This window comes from Cryptotermes secundus, unplaced genomic scaffold (assembly GCF_002891405.2).
Source record: "Cryptotermes secundus unplaced genomic scaffold, Csec_1.0 scaffold2934, whole genome shotgun sequence".
In the NCBI taxonomy this organism is placed as follows: Eukaryota; Metazoa; Arthropoda; class Insecta; order Blattodea; family Kalotermitidae; genus Cryptotermes; species Cryptotermes secundus.
This window is the reverse complement of record NW_019737452.1, coordinates 167,997-178,627: the sequence shown is the minus strand read 5'-3', so window position 1 is coordinate 178,627 and position 10,631 is coordinate 167,997. Positions and strand designations below refer to the sequence as shown.

The 10,631-nt window shown below is 36.5% G+C and overlaps 1 protein-coding gene across 3 annotated transcripts in view; it reads left to right on the top strand.

The window, feature by feature from the left end:
• LOC111870489 (conserved oligomeric Golgi complex subunit 1) overlaps window positions 1-10,631 on the top strand; it is a 31,095-nt gene that overhangs the window by 17,779 nt on the left and 2,685 nt on the right. The window contains exons 11-17 of one of the 3 annotated variants that reach the window (XM_023862820.2): window positions 459-638; window positions 1,744-1,898; window positions 2,633-2,789; window positions 4,009-4,131; window positions 6,543-6,746; window positions 9,241-9,372; window positions 10,061-10,514. In XM_023862820.2, coding sequence (XP_023718588.1) covers window positions 459-638; window positions 1,744-1,898; window positions 2,633-2,789; window positions 4,009-4,131; window positions 6,543-6,746; window positions 9,241-9,354 — 933 coding nt within the window. In that variant the 3' untranslated portion in view covers window positions 9,355-9,372; window positions 10,061-10,514. Of the gene's footprint in view, window positions 1-458; window positions 639-1,743; window positions 1,899-2,632; window positions 2,790-4,008; window positions 4,132-6,542; window positions 6,747-9,240; window positions 9,958-10,060; window positions 10,515-10,631 lie in introns of those variants that run through there. The other 2 variants (XM_023862821.2, XM_033753863.1) reach the window with 2 other exon arrangements.

The window sequence follows — 10,631 nt, the reverse complement described above, 5'->3', positions numbered from 1 at the left end:
ATCAACTTTATCAGTATATCAAAAAGGAGTCTACTTTACTGGCATAAAAGTGTTCAACAATCTGCCACAAAGTATTAAAAACTTGGGCAATGATACTAAAAAGTTTAAATCAGAGTTAAAGAATTATCTACATGCTCATTCCTTCTACTCTTTAGATGAATACTTCAATGTAAATAGAGAATGATGTAAAATTAAGTTATATTAATTTTTAAGCTAAAATTGCCTGTACTTATGTATGTAACCTTTTGACTTGTTCTGTATCCAAAGGTACTAACCTACTTAGGATTTATAGAATGTAAATAAATTCAATTCAATTCAATTCCTTCATATGGTATTTTCTCTTCCATCCTTATTACCTTTAATGTGATTGATGACACATCAAAATTTAATGACATTGCTGAGCCCCACATAAATGCTTCATAACTTCTTTTGCATTGAAAGTAATTGTTTGTTTGAAGATTGTTGTAGGGACTCCACCTGCATCGTCTCCATGGCAAGATGCATGTTTACTACTCAGGCAAGAGAGTGTGGCAACATGGCAACAGTGGCAGTATTTAATTTCCAGTAAGCTGCTGGAATTAACGAAGTCAAAACTCAGTCATCCTCAACATCTCTGCAGTCTCCTTCACTCTATTCCGGTAAGACATTGAATGAGAGAGTATACTGTGAAATCACTATTTAAGAGTGGTTGAACGTGCAGACAAAATAGGCAGGACAGAGCCACAGGAAGGATATTTGCTGACAGGGAAAATTTTAGGACAGGTTGGGAACACTGGAAACCTGTGTCATGAAAACAGTGGGCCCATTTTGATTATTCCAAGGCCTGAAACTGGGAAGTCTGTAAATGTTTAAAGAGGTTTAGCCACTTATGCAAAGTAAAAAACAACTGATGAAATGTTTAATGTGAAATGTGTCAGTTTCTCAGAATAAATAAACAGGTTTTATCATTTGACTACAGTTTAAGGAATACCTGTGAAAGATATTCTTTATTTTTTCTTTGAAGAGTGTACTAGCTTCTTGGATGTAATGCCATGTATTGAATTGAAGGTCAACTGACATTTCAGAGGAACATGTTGTATTTGGTAAGCCACCTGCTTTCACACTGGTTTCTTACTTGGCTTATCCTTTGACCTAATGGAGGCCATATGTTCCTCCAAAATGTCAGTTGACTTTCAATGGAATACATGACTCTTTATAACCACTGCCGTGAGAACCTCAAATGCTACATTTTTTTTGTTGGGTTACTGCAGAACAGTCCAGTTGCAACTTACTGTCACATGTGTTCTTAGTTTTTGTTTCATAAAGAGAAGCAAGAACTGCAATATGATAGTGGAGTGGGTAATGTAACAGAGTGTACCTCTTTGGTACATAGTTTACCGCCTCCAAGGCATAGTTGTAATTCTGGGACAACTACAGTGATGCATAACAGCACTAAGGACATAAGAGTTAATAAGTTGTATTTGGATGTTCTTTATACATAATAAATCACAGTGGGTTCAAATCCCACTTGAGACATGGATATATGTATGCTTTTTTCTGTGTCTGTATTGTCCTCAGTAGATAATGTCCTTGTGATGGTCTTGTACCTCATCCAAGGAATTCTACCCGCTGCCTGTAAGGTCCATTTGAGATTACAGTAGTTGTGAGTGGGAACAGGTTAGAGGACCTAATCCATCAAGAAGAAGAAATATTTTAATTATGTGACCGTGATTAATTTAAATTTAATACATAATACTGTTATAGCAGTGGGATGTTGTTAGTATTGAGGAAGAAGCAGAGGAGGGTCGGAGTATTCGCTCGGACATCAGAGTTCCAGCACAACCAAGTCTCCCACTCCAGTCACTGCTGAATTCCATGGCCCAGATGATCAATGCTGTGGCACCACACACATTACCAAGGTTTGTTTAAGAAATGAAGTGGTAAACAAAAGTGATTATACTTCATAGTTTCAAAATATGGTGAAATCATTTTATGGGGATGGGGCTAAATTTTATACAGTTTTATATATTTGTCATGTAAGGTGATGGATACAGAATGATGCAGGAAAACAAATACTATATTACAGATAGTACAACTCACACACAATAAACACAATTATATGCTTATTGTAGGTGAAGATAAGGGGCATCTGGTAGCTTAGTTGGTTGAGGCACTATGCTACAAGCCAGATAGTCATGGATTCGAGTTCCTGATGAGGTCATTGAATTTTTTCAATTTACCTAATCCTTCCAGCTGCACTATGGCTCTGGGGTGAAGTCAGCGTCAAACAGAAACGAGTACCAGGAAGATTCCTTTGGGGAGGTGGGGGGGTTAATGATGTTAATGTACTAAAATTTTTATGGGCAAACAGCCATGTGTATGCTGAGTTAAAAACTAATGTTTCAGAGATCTCCATCCTCAGGGTTATGTGGTGAATGACCATACATCTCTGACATGTACACCAATCTGTTAGATCAATCCCTAAGACTGTCGGTGTGCTATGCAGCAAGAAGGCCAAGTCAAATTATGCGGACATCGATCTCACTTAACCTATCACCATTTAGCTTAACCTGGCATTAACTGAGAAGATTTCATTACATTTATGCCTCATGAAAGCTTCAGATCTTACATATCATGTTAATATTTATTATAGAAAGATCCATCAGGATTTGGTAGAAAGCCTAGTTGACAACATACTGGGACAGTATCATGAAGTTGGCAACACTGCACTCATCTCTCAGGCACAGGCCCTGCAACTCCTGCTGGATGTCAGATATCTCACAATGCTGCTTGTTCCACGAGACAACAAGGTGAATTCTTTTTAAATTTTGCATCAAGGAATTATTTTTTAATTTTGTATTAAGGGTCACAGGGGGCATGCGGTAGCGTAGTTGGTTGAGGCAAGCTGGAAGCTACAAGTCAGAAGGTTGCAGGTTCGATTCCCAATGAGGTGGATTTTTCAATTGACCTAATCCTTCTAGCCACACTATGAGCCTGGGGTCGACTCAGCCTTTAACAGAAATGAGTACCAGGAATCTTCCTGCAGCTATAGGGTGGCTGGCGCATAAGGCTGACAATCTTACCATCATATTTGAGTTGATTGTGTAGAGAAAATGTGGGAGCCTCAATGCCTCACAACCGTATTGGCCTTCACGGCAGGTTACAGGGATAGCTTTACCATATTAAGGGTCATAAGTGTCGCATCAGTTATAATTATTGACATTTGAAATATGTGCTGTGTGCCCAGCGCTCAGTATGTGGACTTCATATGGCTTATCACAAAACAAATATACTTACATAGACTAACACTGTGAATGTCTATCATTTCAATCAATTAATGGTTTGAAGTACGTGAAATAAAAGCATTAGCTGTGAAATATTCCCTAGAAAGCAGTGAAATTTTGATGCAGCAGACTGTACAGAAGGTTGAATCATGGAAGTCATGTGTGTAGTTTTAGAAGTGGTTCACAAGTGGCCAGGATTTTATTGTTAAACTTTGACAAAACATGAAAATACTTTGAATGAAAGAATAAATATTTAAACTACTGAAATTTTTATTTTACTGCACTTAATATTATTTTACTTTTAACAAATTAATTTCTCTGTTTGAATGTATTTTATTCTGCTGCCAGAAGTGTCTGGGAGAAATGTTGTAATTTTATGTAATTATTACTTGAAGTTGCTGCTTGTATTGTCATTTTAATTGTTATGAACATTGTTTCTTTCTTACCAGTAGCATTTAATGTTACAAAGCTTAAAATAATATGTTGGATACAGTGGTGGCTACAAAGGTTACTATCTTCCTTGATGTAATGCCATGCTTGTTGCTTCTTCCTGGTTACTTGCTGGAGTTGCTCCATGACTGAAGATGGACGTCATATGTTCTTCCAAAACACTGATGAACAGAGAATGGCTAAAGCCCAAAATAAAGCTATGTTAAAATTGTACTACATGACTTCTGTTTAATTCTATGTGCTTACCACTCACACGTGGGTGTATGTATGTTGTTTGCTGACATTTTTAACACAGGCGCTGATGGCAAAGTCTCAGCTGATAAGTGACAAGTTTGAAGACAAAATTGATCCATTTGACTTGGACGTTTTTTCTCCGTACATTCAGAACAATATTAAGAGAAGTGTTCAAAGAACTCAGGTAAGTTTACATTTTCCATCTGGTGGTGCTGCTAGTGGTGTTAGTCTTTCTGTTGATGTTTGAAATTTCACGAAGAGAACTATCAGTTGTCTGAACATGAACATTAATTGATATCTCCAAGTTTTTGACTGCAGTCTTTATGGACAAAATTCCTTCCTGTATAGTCGCTTTGAAGAGATCTGGATTGCTAGCAGAATTGATAAATGTATAGCACAACATCTTTCTTATATAACTTTACTGAAGCAGCTGGAAATGCTGTATTTTGTTATGCATGTATTTCTGGTGTCCATAAAATGTTTACATTTTCGCACTGCAGTTCCGCTTTGGAGACTGAGTAAACTTGAAAACCCAGTCTACTGTGCTAGGGATCTGAGGGATTTTGAAATAGAGCATTTAAGCCAAGCACTGATGTCATCCAGTTTGTCTTCATTGGGGACTAGGAATTTTGAATTAGTTCTACCCCCTCCCCCAGGAATGGCGAAATTGGTGTTAGGCTTTAGCATTCCGTCAATAGAGAGAACTAGTGTAGGCTGTAATTTTGATGTTTTGTTTATCCTAGATTTAGGCATAAAGTATAGGTTTGTTACTAGCAGACCGAATCTCTGCAGTCTCATTAGATAGGAAGGGCATCGAACCTTCTGTCCGAGCAGTGCAGTGACTAACACAAAGCCTTAAGATGATTGATCGCACCATATAATAACGTTCTGTCATCTAAAAAAATAATTGCATTAACTTTACAAGTATTTCGATTCATAAGCAGCATATAATGAAACTCCATTTAAGGTTTCTTTGGGGAGCAGGGGATTCAATCACAAACTTGAAGAAGGAATTTAGAGACAGTGTCACGTAACTTCGAACAAGGACACGCATTCCCCGCATTCCTGCAACCCACCCCCTTGTCTGAAATTTTTCTTCTGCGCATTCAAGGTTACTCTTGGCGCTCTTGGCCCTGTTTGAAGTTATGTGACACTTGCTATAACACCGAGATTATGGACTTCGGATCATTAAAATTACACGCTAAATGCGTGAGAAACCATAAATGAAGAAACATTAAATGTGAGTTTCACTGTAATTATGTAATTAATTCTCAATTGTCATTCCACTCAGCCCTGTATATCTTATGCATTTCACAAATTTTTATAAATGAAAGAGGAAACGAATCAGTATAATTAATAAACACAATGACAGGCACAGAAATGATCCATTATCATACAGTAGAGAATTGTGATAGTAGGCCTTAAGAAGCAAGTACATTTGTTACGAGGTTAAGTCAATAAGTAAGTTACAAATGCATACAGAACTTAAAGAAATAAGAGTACTAATTTGAAAAATGCTTTTATTTCTCAACACAATCTTCCTGTACATTGAGGCACTTGTCCCATCATTTCACAAGCCCCTGAAAACCGGCATCTTAAAATTCTTTGGGCTGCTGTTGGAACCAGGCGGTGACTTCCATACAGAAGGGTAACTATAGACACGATAGCCACTGCTATTGGTTGTTCACATGGCATGGCCTACCTCATAATGCATGACAGATTAGGTTTTCACAAAGTCTGTGCACGATGGGTGCCGTGCATGCTGACCCCACAACACAAAATGCAAAGAATGGGTCTGTCATTACAGCATCTCAATCGCTACCACGATGAAGGATACGATATGCTAGCCCAAATTGTAACAGGTGATGAGTCTTGCTCCAAGCGACTTCCATTTATTCAGTCCTCTTAAACATCTTTCGGCTGAACATTTTCCCAATGATGAAGCTGTATAAAGGGAAGTCACCGTCTGGTTCCGACAGCAGCCCAAAGAATTTCATGTTGCTGGTTTTCAGGGGCTTGTGAAACAATGGGACAAATGCATCAATGTACAGGGGGATTATGTCAAGAAATAAAAGCATTTTTCAAATCAGTACTCATATTTGTTTAAGTTCTATATCCATTTGTAACTTACTTATTGACTTACTTAGGTATTTGTACCTGTGACTCAGAAGTGCCAACACTATTTCTTACAGGATGAAACCCCATTTTAGGTTGTCAGATTTGTACTTCCATTGTGGGTAAATTTTATATATATATATAAACATTTCAAAGGAGGTAATTTAGGGATTAATTCCTTCCTCATATTTTGCCAACAGGTGTCATATATAGTAATTTTTGTAACAGTAAAAATTTTTAATATGTGTCACTTGTATGGTTAATGAAACACATTGTTTCCTTCTTGATGTCATGACAATAATTTCTGAAGTTTGATCTAATATTACAAAGACTTATAAATGTCTGCAATTTATGTGTGCTTAATGAGACAATTGATGTGACTCTTTAGAGGTAAATCATTAGACAGCGTTAAATCAGACTGTCCTGTATTATATGTTTTATTTCCTCATGATAAAAATAACAGTATGTTATTTTGAACAGAGTTTGCTAGGTGTATTGGTTGCATGGCCAGAGAAGGTAGCAGTTGTGTCTGGGCTACGGGCACCCACCAGCACCACAGTTGAGGATCCAAGTGTGCTCTCACTCTGCGTTAATGCCCCCTGGTTCTCTCTCCTGCCCGTCACTGGTCCACCTGGTGCTCGTGTTATGAGTAGCGTCCCTCAAATCCACACAGACAAGCCTCAGGTAACATCTCATACAGTCTGTTAGACTTTCACTCAGAAGGTTATTCACTATGCTGATGCCTTACCCAGTGCTTGGTTGTTTTCAGTGAATGTTTTAATTTTCTGTGTGAGGATTTTATATTTAGAGAGTCGCAAAAACTGATGTCAGAAGTTATTTCTTCAAGAAATTTTAAAGTAGCTTCTCTTAAAAGATATCAGTTGTTATATCTAATGGATGCCATGATGCCAGCAGCAGGTTAATGCAGTCAGATGATAAACACAAATGCTTACAATAGAACTGTCTAATTGTTTACGTACCTTCATATTTCGGCACAGTCGTTAATTGCGTACTGTAATGTCATATTCAACATCAGCACAATGTATGCTACACTAATAATCTTTCATTCCAAGTCTGAAANCACATAATGTTTATACAAGAAGTTCTGGAAAAACTAATTTCCTACTTTCCTTTGATAGAACACAGATTGCATAGAAAAGAATGCCTCCAACAATTCTTCACTGTCGTGGAAACATGTTTACAAACAGACCCACAGACCCTCCTTTCATTTGACATGGATGATAAAGAAAATGATGTGTCCAACAGTTCTATTGTTCCATGTATTTATTGCCATGGGAACGTGTTTACTGAGCTGTTGCCTAGCAACGATAGAGGGGGATACACATACAGACACAGACTGATGGAAGAGATTTATGAAGTATGCCATTGAGATGGGCCCAGGTGCCATGATACACATAGATTGGTTGAGGCATTCAAAAGTGGACAGGGGGGATACACATACAGACACACAGACAGAAAGTTGATTCAAAAGTGGACAGGGGGGATACACATACAGACACACAGACAGAAAGTTGATTCAAAAGTGGACAGGGGGGATACACATACAGACACACAGACAGCAAGTTGATATCATAAACCTACTGTTATTTTTTTAAAGAAGGAAAGTAAGCAAAAAATGAGAAACAGCTTGTACACTGTTAATTATGTTACAAAGAAATTACTGCACAAATAACATTTTTAATGAGAAATACGTAATATAGTTAATAGGAAGTTTAATGGTAATTAAGTACTAATATTTAGAGAGAATGCTCACTCAAAGCTATGGAAGTTTGTATGTATGTTTTGTGTCATCCTGTGTGTAGCCTTGTGAGAGGCTGATCACTCATCCATGGAGTCCTACCGGCTGTGTAAAAAAGATTACGAAACTGAAGAAGAGGCCGGGACCCAGCAAAGGGCTGTAGGGCCATTGGTGAATGAATTTAGAGAGAATGACAATGGCATGTTCTTGCAGTACTCACAAAATATAACATTGTGTGAATTTGTAGTAATTTATGTGTTTGTTTTGTTCAAGAGGTCTGTTTTTAATCACAGTCAGAATGCACCTGGAGTTAGTTATTCTTTGTTTCCTTTGACTACAGGAATTGAAGATTGGTTTACTACCTTCAAGGATTTCTTCACCTTTATTCCTAATGACTGGAGAATTCTGTTTCTGAAATAACTCTATATGTTGAAGAGACCGAGGAGAGTGGACAGTGTCCAACATAATATTTTTATAATTACTGTATCCTAGTACCATCTCTTCACTGTGTATATGAAAACATTAATTTTTTAAAAGCATGGCTCATCACATGAGCACTAGCAGAGAGGAGCGAACTAAGCTGTTTGCCCCACCCCTGCGTAAAAAATCAAAATTGAAGAAGGAAAGACACCAAATATTAATAATAAAAAGTAAATGTATTTCTTTAAAATATTATTAAAAATAACTTTAAACATCTTACATATAAGATTGTAAGCAAATATAGTGGCTCCCCCACCCAGAAAAAATCCTGGCAGTGTCCATGGCTCATCATCTGATATGCTTTAATGTTATGTTAATATCATTTTTGCAATGTAAGGAAGTTAGTTTCAGATATTTTCCTCCAAGTAAATTGTAATTTTCCTTCTTATTAAAGAAATGGAGAGTAGAGTGTCTGTTATGAAGATGAGATTGTGTTGTGATACAAACTTTGAATACAAAGTAATAAAGGACAAATATTTTCATTCACTTTAATTGCATATTCATCTGAACTCAGGGTTACATGCTGATTGTTGCGTCCAGTGGTTGCATTCCTTTATATATGGGAATTTCAGGTTAAGATTTGAGCCAAGAGACAGCTATCCTGAATGATGCTTCAGTGGTTTTCTTCAGTCCTTCCAGGCAAATGACAGGGTAGTATATCAAATTAGGCCATGGTCGCTTCCCTTGACATCTTTTCTAGTCCATTAATTCTGTAAGGTGATGCCCTATAATTTGACTGAAAACTTTGTTAAATAAATCTTGAGTAAAAATTTTTGTTCTTAAGAGTTATGTGTACCACAGTTTGAAAACTACTGTAGTGGATTAAAAACAGATTACTAAATTATAAAATACCATATTTTTTACATCCATCATGTTGAACTAATTCTTTTGTTTGGAGTTTATGTTCTGGATATTAGTATATTTCATTTACATTTCTAGCGCAAGAAATCAAGTCCAAAACCAAAAACTGACCAGACTACTGGTGAATTGGTAAGGTCAGGAGCAGCAGCATTCTTTGGTGCAATGAGCTCAGACTGGTTTGGATCCAGCTAGGTTTTTAGATATGTCCAGGTGAGTACTTCTGCTACAGATATGAGCATCGTTATTTCGCAGTCCATCCTGTAATAAATGGGAATGAAATTATACAATGCACAAGTCATTGATAGTGACCCTTGCTATTAATCAGAGGGGATTCACCGAACAATTGTCACTAGATTATTATTTTTAGTGTATTTATGCATAGCAGGTAATATCACCAAGTATAAAACAAGAATAGAAAAGTGTGCCCCATTTTGTAACTGCACCTATTTTCTGAATGAATTTATTATGATTTTATGTATTTTATTTTCCTTGATATTCATTTATTGCTGAGGAATATCTTGGAGTGGGACAATTAAATCTACAATCTGTTATTTCTCTGAAACAGGTTAAGTTCTTCACTTCAATGATTTTATTTATTGGATCACATTTAATTTTGTTATATTCATAATAAGATTTATTTAAATTGTATGTAACTATATATTGATATAATCTCATAAACCAATGTCCTCAGCCATCTATTAAGTGAATATAATTCATGTAGTGAATCACGTTGATTTTCATTATTTTATTGGTATAAATTACTTAAACTGTGAAATAAATTACTATTTACATGTATCACCATGTAACACAGACCAATGTGTTCTTGTCCTTGCCAATCTTTGAAACCCTAAGCAATCTCTGCTTCAACCCTAAATAACATCTGAGTTCATCTTTCCAGGAATAATATTAAAAAAGAGAGTCTTCCAGCCAAATGTACACAGAGAAAGACTCCTGCAACTGACTGAGTAAATATATATGAGCAGAAGACATACACAAGTGGTTCTTTCACATCATTTTGACATATTGTACCATCTGTATATATACTGTACTGAAACTGCTTCCTCACCGACACTTTTGGGTAAAGGATGTACAATTCTTATTAAAATTATTTTTACAAATTAATATATATTTTTATTTATTTCTACAATATTGGCTTCTGTCAATATACATATAAGGGAAACCACATATGATGATGGTATAAATATTATGAATTGTGAAGGTCAAATGTAAACTCATGAGTATCAGTGTCAAAGCATACTTGTCATCATTGTTATATATTCATGTAAGGATGTATGCTGAAAGTAACACAAACCAAATAGGACATAGTATTAGAAATTAGGGTAGAATTTTTTATAAAAGGAATATATTGTGACATGTTGACCCCTACCTCCCCAGCAGTACGTGGCGGTAACGTAACGCTCGCGTTACTACGGTAATAGGCGAGTTCCCGCCCCGCCACTCCCCTCCGC